The following is a 19,493-nucleotide window of genomic DNA, read 5'->3' as shown; positions in this document are numbered from 1 at the left end:
TAAGGCTGCTCGGGAACTGCTAGTCGCCAACACCTTCACGAGGTAGTGTCGGCTTGTACCTACCCCTCCCCCCGCAAGGCAAAGAAAGGAGCAGACACAGTTTAAAGTCAAGCAGTGAACTTTTATTGCATCATCAAAGTTTTCAGGTTTAGTTTTGATGTAGATAGTTTATAATTTTTAAATGTTAACAAGCTATTTCCTACTTTTCAAACATTTGTAAACATGAATCGCTCAGAAAAAAATGTGTAAACAGTTTAAAGTGACTTTTCCTTGTTTCTTAGTGCAATTAAGACATTGAAGATGTTAACTACCTATTTTCAACTTTTCAAACATTCGCAAACATAAATAGTTTGGAAAAAACTTTGTAAACAGTTTCAAGTAACTTTTTTTGGTTTCTTAGTGCAATAAAGACATTCAAGGTGGAAACTAGCTATTTTCTAATTTTCAAACAGTTGTAAAAATACTTTTGCTCCAATAAAAGTTGAATTTTTTTTCAAAGTGACTGCAGGCTGTACTGTTTAAACGAAAAGGTTACACATCCTTTCAGTCACAAGTAGACATTTCAATGAAAAAAGCAAAGACAACATTTAACATGTCAATAAAATGAAAAATTAAACAATTGAACGATTTGCCCCCTCGCATCTGTGACTGAGGGTCCAAGGAGGTGCATTGCGCAGAAGGTGACACCCTAACGTTTGCTGCGTCTTCTCCCTCCCCGTGACTGGAGCCCTCTGCTGCCACTTGAACGGCCCCTGTGTGCCGTCTCTTGCCCTTCAGCAATTGCCTCGTGACAGGGCGATCGCTAGTAAATCCAAACAGCTGCTGGACCCTTTCCTCATGTTCGGTTAAATCCCTCAGTGTGGCAACACCACCGCCTGTCCGTGCAAGTTCTCTGGTGTTGTGAGCACTTTCACTCTAAAATGAAAGCAGAAAATATGAAGCACCCACCTGCATTTGAGACAGGGACACCAAAGGCTTTGAAGACTGGGTTGGGTGTTGTTTTAACTCAATTCAATTCAATTCAATTCAATTCAAATCGCTTTATTGGCATGATAAGGTACATCTTATGTTGAATTTTTACAGCTCAAACCAGTGGAATCAAGATAAAAGCACAATAGATGACCCTGAGCTGGCCCCAAAGCCATAAAATGTTATTGCAACCTCAGGTGACTGGACCAAGAAGTCACTTGACTATACTAGTACGATAGCTGAAAACTAGTTCAGTTCAGCAATGTTACAGTTGACTGTTCTAGTAACTGTACAAACCTTGACAGATCGCAATAAATCACTAAATTTCTTGCGGCATTGTTCCGCTGTACGTGGAATGGTGGAGTTCATGCTGACAGCCTGGGCAACTTCTGACCAAGCTATCATCTGTCCTTTTCGCAGCGCCCTGGACTTCTCATTCCCAATGATGCGCAGGCGCATCGCCTCCACCTCGTTGAGGAGATTGCTGAGGTCATCGTCAGTGAAATTCTGAGTTCTTTTAATGACGTGAATTGTGCTCATTCCAGCCATTTCACTTTGCTAATTAAATAAAATGAATGAAGAAAATGCTTTCAGGGCTTTTAAAACTCTTTAAATTGCTTCAAATCTCTTTAAAACTATTTCAGATTCTTCAAAATCATGTAAAAGTATTTAAAAGTTTATAAAAGTTACCAAAAGATTCATAAAAATATAAAGAATCTACTTACAATGCTGCTCTGCATGTACCAAGCCTTGAGCTTTTGAGAAAGATTGGGGGCGTGTCCTATGCTAATGCGACTTCACAGGGCGTGTCTCACTTACACTCCGCGCTGGCTGCACTCCTGGGCGGCGTGACGTCAGACGCTGCCCGGGAGTGATCCTCAGGAAAACGGAATTCCACGCGCCCCGAGAGCACAACGGCCGGTGCGCCAGGTAAGTGCACATCGGGGGCTTGCACCCGCGGCAAGCCCCCGACCCTAACTTCTGGGCCATTGTGTATCAGTAAAACAGTCCATGACTACACAAACCACTCTGGGTCCAGGTATATTGTGTATCAGCAAAACAGTCCGTGACTACACAAACCACTCTGGGTCCAGGTATATTGTGTATCAGTAAAACAGTCCGTGACTACACAAACCACTCTGGGTCCAGGTATATTGCGTATCAGCAAAACAGTCCGTGACTACACAAACCACTCTGGGTACAGGTAGATTGCGTATCAGTAAAACAGTCCGTGACTACACAAACCACTCTGGGTCCAGGTATATTGTGTATCGGTAAAACAGTCCGTGACTACACAAACCACTCTGGGCACAGGTATATTGTGTATCGGTAAAACAGTCCGTGACTACACAAACCACTCTGGGCACAGGTATATTGTGTATCAGTAAAACAGATTTATTAAACATTAAACATCCGGTACAAAGAAGTAGTACTTAACAAGATAGTCACAGTCTGTTCATTCAAACCCCGGCGTTCCTTCCGAGTGAGCGCAACACAAGTCTCCTGATGTATGTTGCTGTGTTCCGTTGACCCATGCGTGCTTCCTTGGGATCTTGCTGTGTTTTGTTGACCGAAGCTCCTATCAATCTCTGGTTACACGGTGCGCGCTTTCGATGTTCAAAACCTGTATCTTTATACCCTTTCCCTCTCGTTTTGCCTACGTGGCAGTAATTAACCGTCTAACACCTGGTAAAAAGTCTTGCTTCCCTCGTTACCCATCTTATGACCTTGTTTGATCCTTCTGACTTTTTCGCTCTGCATAACAAAGTACCCTTATCTCAGATCTTCACTTTTCACAGAACACTTCCTAGAATGTTGACAGTCTGTCCATCCTATAGCTGGACCAATGAAGAACGTCTCCAACTCTTATCTATCTCTCTAGTTTTTATCTCTTTTAAGCATAATATTGCTGAATTCCTCGTCTCCATAAACTTAGCACAACATTCCATTACTTCAGTAATTTTAAACAGAGCTTTTTAGTCAGGTTAGCATAATCCCATCCTGCTTTGCTCTCAGGCATTCTCCATTTTATACAGGATTTTAGGCTCTAACATACAATTTCACATATTATAGTTATATTAGAATGGTTATCGAATCTTAATAATGTTCACTAAATCCTACAGGTACACCCTATCCGACAGTGACGTCAAGCTAACTGGCCTGTAGTTCCCTGTTTTTCCTCTCCCACCTTCCCTGAATAGCAGTGTTACATTTGCAACCTTCCAATCCGGTGGGACCATGCTACAATATAGGGAATTTTGGAAGATCAAAACCAATGCATCCAAAATCTCTTCAGCCACCTCTTTTACAACCCTAGGATGTAGGCCGTCAGGTCCAGGGGATTAGTCGGCTTTTAGTCCCATTAGTTTTCCTAGTACCTAATGGGACTAATTAGCAATCTTGTTGTGCGAGGCCCCTTGGGTCGGAGTGATCATAATATGATAGAATTCTTCATTAAGATGGAGAGTGAAATAGTTCACTCAGAGACTAGGGTCCTGAATTTAAATAAAGGAGACTACGATGGTATGAGGTGCGAGTTGGGTAGGATTGATTGGGGAATGTCACTCAAAGGGTTGACGGTGGATGGGCAATGGCAAACATTCAAAGATCGCATGGATGAACTGCAGAATTTATTCATCCTAGTTTGGCATAAAAATAAAACAAAAAAGGGGACTCAACCGTGGCTAACAAGGGAAATTAGGGATAGCATAAGATCCAAGGAGAGGACATATAAATTGGCCAGAAAAAGCAGTAAACCTGAGGATTGGGAGCAGTTTAGGATCCAACAAAGGAGGACAAAGGGATTAATTAAGAGGGAGGAAATAGAGTATGAGAGTAAGCTTGCAGGGAACATAAAAACTGACTGTAAAAGCTTTTATAGATATGTGAAGAGAAAAAGATTGGTGAAGTCAAACATAGGTCCCTTGCAGTTAGAATCAGCGGAATTCATAATGGGGAACAAAGAAATGGCAGACCAATTAAATACATACTTTGGTTCTGCCTTCACAAAGGAGGACACAAGTAACCTCCCAAAGATGTCGGGGAACATAGGGTCTAATGAAAGGGAGGAACTGATAGAAATCAGTATTTGTAGGGAAATGGTGTTAGGGAAATTGATGGGATTGAGGGCCTATAAATCCCCAGGGCCTTATAATCTACATCCTAAGGTACTTAAGGAAGTGGCCCTAGAAATAGTAGAAGCATTGCTGGTCATCTTCCAAAATTCGATAGTCTGGAACAGTACCCATGGATTGGCGGGTAGCTAATGTTACCCCACTGTTCAAAAAGGGTGGTAAAGAGAAAAGGGGAATTACAGACCAGTAAGCCTGACATCGGTAGTGGGGAAAATGCTAGAGTCCATTATAAAAGATGTAATAGCAGAGCACTTGGAAAAAAGTGACCGGATCGGACAAAGTCAACATGGATATACAAAATGTAAATCGTGCTTGACTAATCTACTGGAATTTTTTGAGGATGTAACTGGTAAAATAGATAAGGGAGAACCAGTGGATGTGGTGTATTTGGATTTTCAAAAGGCTTTCGTTAAGGTCCCGCATAAGAGATTAGCGTGTAAAATTAAGGCACATGGGATTGGGGGCAAGGTATTGACTTGGATAGAGAACTGGTTGGCAGACAGGAAGCAAAAAGTTGGAATAAACGGCTCTTTTTCTGAGTGGCAGGCAGTGACTAGTGGGGTACCGCAGGGATCGGTCCTTGGACCCCAGCTATTCACAATATATATTAATGATCTGGACGAGGGAACTAGATGTAATATCTCCAAGTTTGCAGACGACACAAAGCTGGGTGGGCGTGTGTGCTGTGAGGAGGATGCCGAGAAACTCCAGTATGATTTGGACAGGTTGGATGATTGGGCAGAATCATGGCAGATGCAATATAACGTGGATAAATGCGAGCTTATCCACTTTGGTGTCAAAAACAGGAAGGCAGATTATTATCTGAATGGCAATAGATTGGGAGAAGGGGAAGTGCAATGAGACCTGGGTGTCCTTGTGCACCAGTTGCTGAAGGTAAGCATGCAGGTGCAGCAGGCGGTTAAGAAGGCAAATGGTATGTTGGCCTTCGTAGCGAGAGGGTTCGAGTACAGGAACAATGATGTCTTGCTGCAGTTGTACAGGGCCTTGGTGAGACCACATCTTGAGTATTGTGTGCAGTTTTGGTCGCCTTATCTGAGGGAGGATGTTCTTGTCATGGAAGCAGTGCAGCGAAGATTCACCAGGCTGATACCTGGGATGGCAGGAATGACGTATGAGGAGAGATTGGGTTGATTGGGCGTGTACTCGCTGGAGTTTAGAAGAATGAGAGGGGATCTCATTGAAATTTATAAAATTCTAACACGACTAGACAGACTAGATGCTGGAAGGATGTTCCCGATGGTAGGGGAGTCCGGAACCAGGGGTCACAGTCTAAGGATAAGGGTTAAGCCATTTTGGACAGAGATGAGGAGGAATTTCTTCACCCAAAGAGTGGTGAACCTGTGGAATTCTCTGCCAAAGAAGGCAGTAGAGGCCAATTCATTAAATATATTCAAGAAGGAGTTGGATATATTTCTTAAGGCTAAAGGGATCAAAAGATATGGAGAGAAGGCAGGGACAGGGTACTGAATTTGGATGATCAGCCATGATCTCATTGAATGGCGGAGCAGGCTCGAGGGGCCGAATGGCCTACTCCTGCTCCTATCTTCTATGTTTCTATGTTTACCTTTTCTCTACTTATATTAATTACGTTAAGTTCCTCACCCTCATTACACCCTTGGTTCCCCACCATTTTTGGTATGTTTTTTGTGTCTCCTACTGTGAAGACATTTTTTTTTAACTTTTCTGTTATTTTCTTATTCCCCATAATAATTTCTCCTGCCTCAGCCTCTACGGGTCCAACGTTTACTTTTGCTACTCTTTTCCTTTTTACATACTTGTAGAAACTCTTACAATCTGCTTTGATATTTCTTGCTATTTTTCTCTCATTCTACTTTTTCCCTTTTTTATCAATTTTTGGTCAACCTTTACTGGTTTCTGAAACTCTCCCAATCCTCAGCCTTACTATTATTCTTTCCAACATTATAAACTTCTTCTTTCAATCTAATGCTATCCTTAACTTCTTTCGTTAGCCACGGTTGGATCACTTTTCCCGTGGAGTTTTTGTTTCGCAATGGAATGTATTTTTGTTGAGAATTATGAAATATTTCTTTAAATGCTAGCCACTGCTTATCTACGCTATACCCTTTTAATCTATTTTTCCAATCTCCCTTAGCCAACTCGCCCCTCATACCTATGCAATAGGCTTTATTTAAGTTTAAGACTCTAGTTTTGGACTGAGGCAAGTCACTCTCAAAATTAACGTGAAATTCTATCATATTATGATCACTCTGCCCCAGAGGATCCTTTACTATGAGATTGCTAATTAACCCTGTCTCATTACACAACACATGATCTAAAATAGCCTGTTTCCTGGTTGGGTCCATGACATATTGTTCTGGGAAACTGTCCCAAATGCATCCCATGAACTCATCCTCCAGACTACATTTGCCAATTTGATTTGTGCATTCTATATGAAGATTAAAGTCCCCCAAGATTATTGCATTACTTTTGTTGCAAGCTCCTGCTATTTCTTGATTAATATTCTGTCTAACGGTATAGCTACGGTTAGGGGGCCTATATACTATTCCTACCAGTGTTTTCTGCCCCTTGTTATTACTTCGCTCCTTATTCTACTTCCTGATCTTCTGAGTCGAGATCCTATCTCGCTTCTGCTTTTCAAAATGACGGCCACGGGATCTTTTACACCCACCTGAGAGGGCAGACAGGGCAGCGGTTTAACGTCGCATCCAAAAGATGGCACCTCTGACAGAGCAGCTCTCCCTCAGTACTGCCCTGGAGTGTCAGCCTAGATTACGTGCTCAAGTCTCCAGAGTGGGACTCAAACTCACGACCTTCTGACTCTAGAGGTGAGAGTGTCACCCACTGAGCCGAGGCTGACCCCTTTTAAACTCCAGCCTAGTTACTGGGGTTATCAGCATCTTCAAACCGCACCCCCGCCGCCCAACCCCGTAATTGCCATTATCAACACAGAATAGTCCTTCATGTGATTGACAGCAGAATGGGAGCAGTGCGCTCAGGTGTGAACTCGCTGGTGTCTCAGAAGGTTAGATGAACTGGTGAATCCCTTTTCACACATTGAGCAGGGGAACGGCCTCTCCCCAGTGTGAACTCGTTGGTGTCTCAACAGGTGAAATGAAGTGGTGAATCCCTTTTCACACACTGAGCAGAGGAACGGCCTCTTCCCGGTGTGGGTGAGCTGGTGTTTCTGAAGATCGGATGACTGCGTAAACCTCTTCTCGCAGTGAGAGCAGCTGAACGGCCTCTCCCCGGTGTGGATGCGTCGATGCTTCTTCAGGCTCTTGGAGCATTTGAAACTCTTGTCGCAGACGGAACATTTAAACGGCCTCTCGTCAGTGTGAACCAGCTGGTGTTTCCGCAGATAGGTGAGACGAGTGAATCCTTTCCCGCACTCGGAGCAGGAGAACGGCCTCTCGTCAGTGTGAAGCAGCTGGTGTTCCCGCAGAGTGGAGGGACAATTGAATCCTTTCCCGCACTCGGAGCAGGTGAACGGCCTCTCGTTAGTGTGAACCAGCTGGTGCATCAGCAGGGCGGAGGAGAAAGGGAACCCCTTCCCACACACTGAGCAGGTGAACGGCCTCTCCCCGGTGTGGACTTGCTGGTGCCGTAGCAGGTCGCTGGATCTTCTGAAGCCCTTCTCGCAGTCGTGGCACTGAAAAGGGCTCTCATCGGTGTGAACACGCTCGTGTATCAACAGGTTGCAAGACTGGTTAAACCTCTTCTCACAGTGAGAGCAGGTGAACGGCTTCTCCCCGGTGTGAACTCGCCGGTGTCTCAGCAGGGCGAATTGTTGAGTGAATCCCTTCCCACACACTGAGCAGGTGAACGGCCTCTCCCCGGTGTGAACTCGCTGGTGTGTCAGCATGTTGGATTGTTGAGTGAATCCCTTCCCGCAGTCGGAGCAGGTGAACGGCCTCTCCCCAGTGTGAACTCGCTGGTGTGCCCGCAAGGTGCTTGAATGAGTGAATCCCTTCCCACACACGGTGCAGGTGAACGGCCATTTCACAGTGTGACTGCGTTGATGAGTCTCCAGCTCGGAAAGGCAACTGAATCCCTTCCCGCATTCCCGACATTTGCACAGACTCTCCTTGCTTTGGTTACACTTGTGCCTCCCCAGGCTGCACCTTCGGTTGAATCCACGTCCACACATAAGACACGTGTGCAGTTTGCCCGCATTCTGAGTGCTGCTTTCTGCTTCCATATGTCGATGATATTCAGGTCCTGATGAATCGAGTGACTCTGTCAGATCTTCGTGTGAAGTTTGCGTTAAGCTGCCCGTCTGCAATTCCTCCCCTTGCAAGAGACAGTAAAAGAGGTTTATATAAGTAATTAATGTAAATACAGGAGAGATGGCTTGCATCCTAGGGTCTTGAGGGAAGTAGTAGGGATTGTGGATGCATTGGTAATAATGTTCCAAAACTCACTGGACTCAGCAAAGGTCCCGGCAGATTGAAAAACTGCTAATGTAACACTCTTATTTAAAAAGGGTAGTAGGCAGAAGGCTGGAAACTATAGACCGGTTAGCCTAACATCTGTGGTTGGTAAAATGTTGAGAGTCCATTATTAAGGAGAAAGTAACGGGACATTTGGATAAACATAATTTAATAGGACAAAGTCAGCATGGTTTCATGAAGGGGAAGTCATGTTTGACAAATTTGCTGGAGTTTTTTGAGGAAGTAACATACAGGGTGGATAAAGGGGAACCAGTGGACGTAGTGTATTTAGACTTCCAAAAGGCATTTGACAAGGTGCCACACAAAAGATTATTGCTCAAGATAAAAAAATCACAGGATTGGGGGTAATATTCTGGCGTGGGTGGAGGATTGGCTGTCTAACAGAAAGCAGAGAGTTGGGATAAATGGTTCATTCTCAGACTGGCAACCAGTAACTAGTGGTGTTCCGCAGGGGTCAGTGCTGGGTCCCCAACTCTTTACAATCTATATTAACGATTTGGAGGAGGGGACCGAGTGTAACATATCAAAGTTTGCAGATGATACAAAGATGGGACGGAAAGTAGTGAGTGAGGAGGACATAAAAAACCTGCAAAGGGACATAGACAGGCTAAGTAAGTGGGCAGAGATTTGGCAGATGGAATACAATACTGGAAAGTGTGAGATTATGCACTTTAGCAGGAAAAATCATAGAGCAAGTTATTATCTTAATGGCAAGAAACTGGAAAGTACTGCAGTACAAAGGGATCTGGGGGTCCTGGTGCACGAAACTCAAAAGGTTAGTATGCAGGTGCAGCAAGTGATTAAGGCGGCCAATGGAATGTTGGCTTTTATTGCTAGGGGGATAGAATATAAAAACAGGGAGGTATTGCTGCAGTTGTACAAGGTATTGGTGAGACCGCACCTGAAATACTGCATACAGTTTTGGTGTCCATACTTAAGAAAAGACACACTTGCTCTCGAGTCAGTACAAAGAAGGTTCACTCGGTTAATCCCGGGGATGAGGGGGTGGTCATATGAGGATAGTTTGAGTAGATTGGGACTCTACTCATTGGAGTTCAGAAGAATGAGAGGCGATCTTATTGAAACATATAAGATTGTGAAGGGGTTGGATCGGGTGGATGCGGTGAGGGTGTTCCCAATGATGGGTGAAACTAGAACTAGGGGGCATAATCTTAAAATAAGGGGCTGCTCTTTCAAAACTGAGATGAGGAGAAACTTCTTCACTCAGAGGGTGGTAGGTTTGTGGAATTTGCTGCCCCAGAAAGCTGTGGAAGCTACATCATTAAATAAATTTAAAACAGAAATAGATAGTTTCCTGGAAGTAAAGGGAATTAAGGGTTACGGGGAGCGGGCAGGAAATTGGACATGAGTCTAGGTTCGGAATGGTCATTGTCCTGTGGGTAGTGGAGTGGGCCCAGGGGCCGTGTAGCCTGGTTCTGCTCCTACTGTGTTCTAATTCTGTGTTAGATTTCAGGAGATGGTTTTGTTCCTGTTCCTGGCTGGGGTGGAGATCACCTTTACAGAAGGTAAGTACTGTAGAAAATATAGGGACAGAGTGATCTCCTGGAAGAATTTCGATCGCCTAGATGGGTCGGAGAGGAATTTCCCAGATTTCTTTCTCCCAAATTGGCCATTGGGTCTTTATCTGGTTTTTCGCCTCTCCCGGGAGATCACATGGGTTCGGGTGGATGCAGAGTGATAGAAGATTTGAGGTTAGGATCAGATCAGCCATGATCTTATTGAATGGTGGAGCAGGCTCGAGGGGCCGATTGGCCTACTCCTGCTCCTATTTCTTATGTTCTTATGTTAAAGACTGGCCTTTATACAGCGCCTTTCACGACCAACGGTTTTACAGCCAATGAATTACTTTTTGAAGTGTAGTCGCTGTTGTAATGTGGGAAACACTGCAGCCAATTTACATGATAAATAATGGCCAGGACACCGGCGATAACTCTCCTGCCCTTCTGCGAAATAATGGGATCTTTTATGTCCACCTGAACGTCTCTTCGGAAAGACGGCCCTCCGACAGTGCGGCGCTCCCTCGGTACTGCCCCTCCGACAGTGCGGCGCTCCCTCAGTACTGCCCCTCCGACAGTGCGGCGCTCCCTCAGTACTGCCCCTCCGACAGTGCGGCACTCCCTCAGTACTGACCTTCCGACAGTGCGGCACTCCCTCAGTACAGCCCCTCCGACAGTGCAGCGCTCCCTCAGTACTGCCCCTCCGACAGTGCAGTGCTCCCTCAGTACTATCCCTCCGACAGTGCAGTGCTCCCTCAGTACTGCCCCTCCCACAGTGCGGCGCTCTTTCATGTACTGCCCCTCCGACAGTGGGGGGCCGCGCATGCTCATTCGGCCCCACCATAACGTCAGCCTAGGTTTATGTGCTCGAGTCCCTGGAGTGGGGACTTTGAACCCACAACTTTCTGACTGAGATACGAGGGCGCTCCCAACTGAGCCACTGGCTGGCTCTCAAGGTCTTTCACAAACTTGCTAAAGTGCGGTGGCTGGGGGAATTGTCACAGTCCCTTTAATCAGAAGAACACACGAGAGGGGGGAGGGAGTCCCTTTAAATGTGGAGGGGGTGGGGTCCCTTTAAATGTGGAGGGGGTGGGTGTCTCTTTAAATGTCGAGAGGCGGGGCCGCACATGCTCATTCAGCCCCACCATAACACCAGACTGCCAGTGCGCCGCCTCCGGGGAGCAGCCGGAAGGCCGGGCCCGGATAAGAGGCGGATTCAGCGGCCGGGGTAAAGTAAAGTGTTGGGGAATCGATTTAAATCGAGGTGAGGCGGGGGAGCAGAGAGCGAGATTATAAAGTAAAATACGAGAAAACCGAAACCTGAGAGTCGGGCGGGCGGGACCTCCGTGGACGCCAAACGGAGCGGAGCGGGGCCTGTGACTGACGGGAGCTCTGACCAATAGGAAGAGTGCTGAGCTGGGAGGACTGAACTAGGCGGCCTGGTCCTCCAACCAATGGCGGCGCGGCAAGGGGGCGGGACTTTGCTCTCCCGGCGCTGGTGCGTTGGGGCCCGATTGTGACGTCATCAGAGGATGAGGCCATTCAGGTGGAGGCTGGCCCGGGCCTGTGACTGACGGGAGCGCGGACCAATAGGACGAGGGCTGAGCTGGGAGGACTGAACTGGGCGGCCTGGTCCTCCAACCAATGGCGGCGCGGCAAGGGGGCGGGGCCTCCTCTCCAGCTCAGGTGCGCTGGGGCCGATTGTGACGTGCTGTCCCCAGGTGAGAGCAGCTCAGTCAGCACAGAGCTGGGGCTGGAATCTGGGAGAGGGGCCGCAGGCAGCGGGCCTGGCAAAGGGGCACAAGCTTCACAATACAAGCTGCTTTCAAATGCACAATTGTTTCCGAAACACAGCCTTGGTCACTCTGCAAAAAAAACTGTTTAACAATTCATCATAACTCCCTGCTTTAGGAGAGGCTTAGAGTGCAAAAGCAAGGAAGTTATGATGAAACTGTGTAAAAGACTGGAGTCAGCTGTGGCTCAGCGGATAGCAGAGTCAGAAGGTTGTGGGTTCAAATCCCGCTCCAGGGACTTGAGCATATAAAGCGAGGCTGACACTCTAGTGCAGTACTGAGGGAGCGCCGCACTGTCGGAGGGGCAGTACTGAGGGAGTGCCGCACTGTCGGGGGGCAGTACTGAGGGAGCGCCGCACTGTCGGAGGGGCAGTACTGAGGGAGTGCCGCACTGTCGGGGGGCAGTACTGAGGGAGCGCCGCACTGTCGGAGGGGCGGTACTGAGGGAGCGCCGCACTGTCGGAGGGGCGGTACTGAGGGAGCGCCGCACTGTCGGAGGGGCGGTACTGAGGGAGCGCCGCACTGTGGGAGCGCCGCACTGTCGGAGGGGCGGTACTGAGGGAGCGCCGCACTGTCGGAGGGGCGGTACTGAGGGAGCGCCGCACTGTCGGAGGGGCGGTACTGAGGGAGCGCCGCACTGTCGGAGGGGCGGTACTGAGGGAGCTCCGCACTGTGGGAGCGCCGCACTGTCGGAAGGGCAGTACTGAGGGAGCGCCGCACTGTCGGAAGGGCAGTACTGAGGGAGCGCCGCACTGTCGGAGGGGCAGTACTGAGGGAGCGCCGCACTGTCGGGGGGGCAGTACTGAGGGAGTGCCGTACTGTCGGGGGGGCAGTACTGAGGGAGCGCATCACTGTCGGGGGGGCAGTACTGAGGCAGCGCCGCACTGTCGAAGGGGCAGTACTCAGGGAGCGCCGCACTGTCGGAGGGGCAGTACTGAGGTAGCGCCGCACTGTCGGAGGGGCAGTACTGAGGGAGCGCCGCACTGTCGGAGGGTCAGTACTGAGGGACCGCCGCACTGTCGGAGGGGCAGTACTGAGGGAGCTCTGGACTGTCGGAGGGGCAGTACTGAGGGAGCTCTGCACTGTCGGAGGGGCAGTAGTGAGTGAGCGCTGCACTGTCGGAGGGGCTGTACTGAGTGAGCGCCGCACTGTCGGAGGGACAGTACTGAGGGAGCGCCACACTGTCGGAGGGACAGTACTGAGGGAGCGCCGCACTATCGGAGGGGGAATACTGAGGGAGCTCCACACTGCTGGAGGGGGAATACTGAGGGAGCTCCGCACTGTTGGAGGGGCAGTACTGAGGTACAGCCGCATTGTCAGAGGTGCCGTCCTACGGATGAAACGTTAAACCGAGGCCCCCGTCTGCCCCCTCAGGTGGATGTAAAAGATCCCGTGGTGCTATTTCTAAGACTTTATCCCCGGTGTTTTGAGCCCAATATTTATCCCTCAATCAACATGATGAAAAAACAGATTATCTGGTCATTATCACATTGCTGTTTGTGGGAGCTTCCTGTGCACAAATTGGCTGCCACGTTTCCCACATTACAACAGTGACTACACTTCAAAAGTACTTCATTGGCTGTAAAGCGCTTTGGGACGTCCGGTGGTCGTGAAAGGCAGTTAAGAAGGCAAATGGTATGCTGGCCTTCATTACAAGAGGATTTGAGTACAGGAGTAAAGAAGTCTTACTCCAATTATATCTTCTTCTTTCTGCTTAGGCAGTCCCTCGGAACCGAGGATGACTTGCTTCCACATTAAAAATGAGTTCTCGGGTGTAAGGGTAAACCGGGAGAGCTTCTTCTCCCCGAGACGGACCCTCTGATATAAAGGGTCGACTGGATCCATGTTTATCTGTAATTTAAACAGAGGTCTGGTCGTCTTCCGAGCTCTTTCCCCTGGAGGAGAGGGTAGAATGGGGGTCTTTAGTGTTAAATGGTTTCACCTGGGTCCATTGCTTCCATCGCATACCCATCGGTTCTTGTAGACAAACACACGTATCACTTATCATTAATACAGTACATGGCCCCATCCAACGGGCCCCATTCCCTTTCTTCCGATAACTTGCGTCATTACTTGTTGACCTATTCTGGGCAACTCGTCTGGTTTAAGTCCAGCATTCTGCCTTTCTAGATCTTTAATCTGTTGTTGGTTCCTTACTTCTTTATTTAGTACTTGTACCTCCTGATTTAGTTGTACTAAGTATCGCCTTAATCTATCTTGTACTGGTCCTGGTTCTCCCACCCCTCCAGCCAAATCCTCTGGTAGTCTCATAGCTCGTCCTGTCATTAATTCATAGGGGGTCAGTCCGGTCGTTCGTCCTGGGGTGGCTCACAGCCTCATTAGTATGCTGGGTAATAATTCCGACCATCCCTTCCCTGTTTCTTGGGTGGCTTTTGTCGGCACGTTTTTCAGTGTCCTATTCATTCTTTCTACCATCCCCGAGCTCTGCGGGTGATATAGTATGTGGTATTTTTGTGTCACATGTAGCAGCTTACAGATTTCTTTCATTATTTTGCTGGTGAAATGAGTGCCGTTGTCTGAGTCAATTTGCAGAGGCACTCCCCAACGGGGTATAACCTCGGTAGCCAATATTAGTGCAACTGTTTTTGCAGAGCAGTCTCGGGTGGCAAAGGCTTCCACCCACCTGGTAAATTGGTCAATTATTACCAGGCAATATTTCTTCCCCCGGTCCTGCGCTAAGGGGCCGGTAAAGTCAATTTGTAAGTTTTCCCAGGGTCCTTGGGGCCTGGGTTGGTTTGCTACTCTAACTCGACATCTCTGTCCTACATTATTCTTGCGCATATTATACAGCGGTGGCAATATTTTGCTACTTCCCGACCCATCTTTGGCCACCACCAGTACTGTCTCAGTAGGTGCAACATGTTACTTCTGCCAGTATGTGTTACACCATGGTATAGCGCCATCAGTTGTTGTCTACAACATTCCAGTGCCACCACCTGGTTACGTGGGCCCCATTTCCAAATTCCATCTTGTAATTGTGCGCCAGCTTGTCTCCATTTCTCCTTTTGCCCTGTACTAGTATTTTCTTGTAGCTCCATTATATTCACTTCCTGTACCCCACTGACTATCATGACCATAATTATTTAGTTTATGAACGCTTCCTCTGGTTGCAGTTCTTCTGCAGCTAGTTTTGCGCCTAGATCTGCACACCTATTCCCTACAGGGGCCTGGTCCTGGGGTTCATAGAAACATAGAAGATAGGAGCAGGAGTAGGCCATTCGGCCCCTCGAGCCTGCTCTGCCATTCAATGAGATCATGGCTGATCATCCAATTTCAGTACCCGGTCCCTGCTTTCTCCCCATACCCCTTGATCCCTTTAGCCTTAAGAAATATATCCAACTCCTTCTTGAATATATTTAATGAATTGGCCTCCACTGCCTTCTGTGGTAGAGAATTCCACAGGTTCACCACTCTCTGGGTGAAGAAATTCCTCCTCATCTCTGTCCTAAATGGCTTACTCCTTTTCCTTAGACTGTGACCCCTGGTTCTGGACTCCCCGGCCATCGGGAACATCCTTCCTGCATCCAGTCTGTCCAGTCCTGTTAGAATTTTATAAGTTTCAATGAGACCCCCTCTCATTCTTCTAAACTCCAGCGAGTACAAGCCCAATCGACCCAATCTCTCCTCATACGTCATTCCTGCCATCCCAAGTATCAGTCTGGTGAATCTTCACGGTACTCCTTCCATGGCAAGAACATCCTTCCTCAGATAAGGTGACCAAAACTGCACACAATACTCAAGATGTGGTCTCACCAAGGCCCTGTACAACTGCAGCAAGACATCCTTGTTCCTGTACTCAAACCCTCTCGCTACGAAGGTCAACATACCATTTGCCTTCTTAACCGCCTGCTGCACCTGCATGCTTACCTTCAGCGACTGGTGCACAAGGACACCCAGGTCTCATTGCACGTCCCCTTCTCCCAATCTATTGCCATTCAGATAATAATCTGCCTTCCTGGTTTTGACACCAAAGTGGATAACCTCGCATTTATCCATGTTATATTGCATCTGCCATGCTTCTGCCCAATCACCCAACCTGTCCAAATCATACTGGAGTTTCTCAGCATCCTCCTCACAGCACACACGCCCACCCAGCTTTGTGTCGTCTGCAATCTTGGAGATTTTACATCTAGTTCCCTCGTCCAGATCATTGATATATATTGTAAATAGCTGGGGTCCAAGGACCGATCCCTGCGGTACCCCACTAGTCACTGCCTGCCGCTCGGAAAAAGACCCGTTTATTCCAACTCTTTCCTTTCTGTCTGCCATCCAGTTCTCTATCCAAGTCAATACCTTGCCCCCAATCCCATGTGCCTTAACTTTACACGCTAATCTCTTATGTGGGACCTTATCGAAAGCCTTTTGAAAGTCCAAATACACCACATCCACTGGTTCTCCCTTATCTATTTTACCAGTTACATCTGCCGGCTCAGATGGGATTCCAGCAGAAATCCTTAAAAAAGGTGGCCCTGAGCTCCTGACACACATGCATGCCTTCCTCCTAAAAAATATGGCAGCAGGAAGAAATTCCAGAAGATCTCAGAGGCGCTTTGATTGTTACTATCTTTAAAAAGGGGGGAAAGTCGGTGTGTGGTAACTACCGAGGTATCTCCCTTCTTTCTTCCACAGGAAAAGTGCTTGCCCGTGTCCTTGCTAACAGACTTTTGCCGTTATCTGAGGAGGTGCTTCCGGAGTCGCAGTGTGGTTTCCGACCATCCAGAGGAACAGCTATGATCTTCACAGCATGTCAATAACAGGAGAAATGCCGTGAACAAAAGCAACCACTGTTCATAGCTTTCATAAACTTAACTAAAGCTTTTGACACCGTCCAACGCCAGACTTTATGGCATATCTTGGCTAAGCTTGGTTGCCCCGATAAATTCATCTTAGTTCTGAGGCTGCTACATGACAACATGTCCGCAGCAGTTCTCAGCAGCAGCGGTTCTATTTCAGAGCCCTTTACAGTTGACACTGGAGTAAAACAGGGCTGCATCATTGCTCCAACGCTTTTTGCAGTGTTAATCTCAGTTATCCTCCATCTCATCGGCAATGATCTGCCCACCGGAATTCAAATCCTTTACCGTCCTGATGGCCGAATTTTCAATCTCAACAGGCTTAAGCCCAAGAGCAAAGTCTCCATCACTACCATTATGGGGTTACAGTATGCAGATGATAATGCCATCACAGCTCTTTCCGAGCATGATCTACAAAACACCTTGAATGCTTTTTCCAGAGCCTACAAACTTCTGGGCCTCACCAGGAACATAAAGAAAACCCAGGTGCTCCTCCAGCCATCACCTAATCAGCTTGCAACTCCTCCCTCTATAAAGATTGATAATAACACCCTTGAAAACGTCAACACCTTTCCATATCTTGGTAGCCATTTATCCTCCAAAGCTGACATTGATTCTGAAATCCATCACCGCCTGAGTTGTGCAAGTGCAGCCTTTTCTAAACTGAGGAGGAGAGTCTTTGAAAATCATGGCCTCCAAGTCCAAACTAAAATTCTTGTATACAAAGCCATCATCCTTCCCACCCTTTTATATGGAGCTGAAACCTGGACTATGTACAGTAGACATCTCAAAGCCTTAGAGCAATACCACCAATGCTCTCTACGCAAAATCTTGAGGGTCAGCTGGGAAGGACAAGCGTACCAACTGGAGTATACTTGAAAAGGCCAATATCTACAGCATCACTACGCTCATCATGCAGCATCAACTCCGTTGGATTGGACATGTCATTCGCATGTCGGACTCGCATCTCCCAGTTGAAGGAAGGGCAGAGGTCTCCTGGTGGTCAAAAGAAGCGTTACAAAGATAACATCAAAGTAATCCTTAAAAAGTTTCATATCGATATTAATAACTGGGAGGAAATCGCACTGGATTGAGACAATTGGAGAAAATGCATCCACAACGGTGCCGCACTACATGAAAAGAATCTCCAGCGTGCCGCTGAGGATAAACGCCAGCGCCGTAAGGAGAGACAACAACTTAAGACCACCCATACTCCAGTCACTACCAATAGTCTTACATGCCCACACTGTAGCAGAGTCTGTGGATCTCGGATTGGCCTCCACAGCCACCTGAAGACCCACAAGTAGATGACTGATGAAGGACATACCATACTCGAATTCGAGTGGTCGCCGATGATGATGATGATTTTACCAGTTACATCCTCAAAAAATTCCAGTAGATTAGTCAAGCACGATTTACCTTTTGTAAATCCATGTTGACTTTTTCCGATCCTGTCACTGTTTTCCAAGTGCTCTGCTATTACATCTTTTATAATGGACTCCAGCATTTTCCCCACTACCGATGTCTGTAATTCCCCGTTTTCCCTCTACCACCTTTTTTGAACAGTGGGGTAACATTAGCTACCCTCCAATCCATGGGTACTGTTCCAGAGTCTATCGAATTTTGGAAGATAACCAGCAATGCATCTACTATTTCTAGGGCCACTTCCTTAAGTACCCTAGGATGTAGATTATCTTCTATGTTTCTATGTATTCAATCTTTCCTTGCAGCTGAAATTCTCTAGTCCTGGCAACATCCTCGTAAATCTCCGGTCTCGAGCAGTCACATCTTTCCTGCAATGGGGCGAGCAGAACTGCACGCAGCACTCTAGCCGGTGGCTTAACTGGTGTTCTGTACAGTTCAAGCAGAACCTCCCTGCTCTTACAGGATACAGAGAGAGGCAATGCCCCTTTAAATACCTGGGGGGCACCCATTCCCCTTTAAATGGCCATGCAATTTTTTTTGTTGAAAAGGGGCCACAGTCTCCTTTGACTCACCCCCCAACCCTCTCACCCACCACAAATACTCACAACAGAGAGAGAGAGTGGAGGAAAAATGCTGGTCTTTGTCCCTTTAAAAGTGGCTGCCCACCAAAATGTTCACAGCACCAGGGCTCTTTGTTCTGGATAAAAGTCAAAAAGAGAAAAGGTTCACTTATTTTTAAATGAATGCAGTTGATGAATAGCCTTGCAATAAAGGTAATGCAAAGGAATAAACACTCACAAGCTGGTTTTTTTTCCACCCCCTCCTCCCCTTCCCTTTAACAGCTCCTGCAGACAATGAAAGCAGGAAAGCGGCCTGCAGCCCACCGAGGTCCCGCGCCGCCATTAGTTGGAGGACCGTCAGCCCGCCCGGTCCGCCCAGCGTTTTCCGCGCTCCTGATTGGCGGGCGACTCGCGTCAATCAACCCCCCCTCCGATTACGCGCTGATGCCAGCACGCAACGCCCAGGGGTCGGTTGGATCGGCGCACGCCACCGCAAGGTAAAAAAAAAGACACCCCACACAAATGAGGAAAAAGAAAAATAATCGCACTATAGAGGGGAGCTTGTTTGTGAAGCTTGTGCCCCTTTGCCAGGCCCGCTGCCTGCGGCCCCTCTCCCAGATTCCAGCCCCAGCTCTGTGCTCACTGAGCTGCTCTCACCTGGGGCCAGCGCGTCACAATCGGCCCCAGCCCACCGGAGCTGGAGGAGGCCCCGCCCCTTTGCCGCGCCGCTATTGGTTGGCGGGCCCGGCCCAGCCTCATCCTATTGGTCAGAGATACCGTCAGTCACAGGCCGGGCTGGCCTCCATCCCTCAATGGCCTCTTCCTGT

The 19,493-nt window shown here is 47.8% G+C and overlaps 1 protein-coding gene and 1 long non-coding RNA gene across 2 annotated transcripts in view; both read right to left on the bottom strand.

The window, feature by feature from the left end:
• Positions 1–2,341: 2,341 nt before the first annotated feature.
• The window catches only part of LOC147118219 (uncharacterized), a 97,955-nt gene continuing 80,803 nt past the window's right edge, over positions 2,342–19,493 (bottom strand). Inside the window, exons 5-6 of the mRNA XM_085983682.1 lie at positions 12,133–12,144; positions 2,342–8,073 (exon numbers count right to left, since the gene is read on the bottom strand). Coding sequence (XP_085839808.1) covers positions 7,099–8,073; positions 12,133–12,144 — 987 coding nt within the window. The 3' untranslated portion in view covers positions 2,342–7,098. The remainder of the gene's footprint in view (positions 8,074–12,132; positions 12,145–19,493) is intronic.
• On the bottom strand, positions 13,460–19,261 carry LOC147118221 (uncharacterized). The gene is made up of 3 exons (XR_015077892.1): positions 18,905–19,261; positions 18,712–18,803; positions 13,460–13,762 (listed from the first exon to the last, which is right to left on the bottom strand). It is a non-coding gene; the product is annotated as an uncharacterized LOC147118221 (long non-coding RNA).

This window comes from Somniosus microcephalus, chromosome 4 (genome assembly GCF_052327205.1).
Source record: "Somniosus microcephalus isolate GS21.2 chromosome 4, FLI_Smic_1.0, whole genome shotgun sequence".
Classification (NCBI taxonomy): Eukaryota; Metazoa; Chordata; class Chondrichthyes; order Squaliformes; family Somniosidae; genus Somniosus; species Somniosus microcephalus.
The sequence above is the reverse complement of the archived record's forward strand: the minus strand, read 5'-3'. Positions and strand labels throughout refer to the sequence as shown.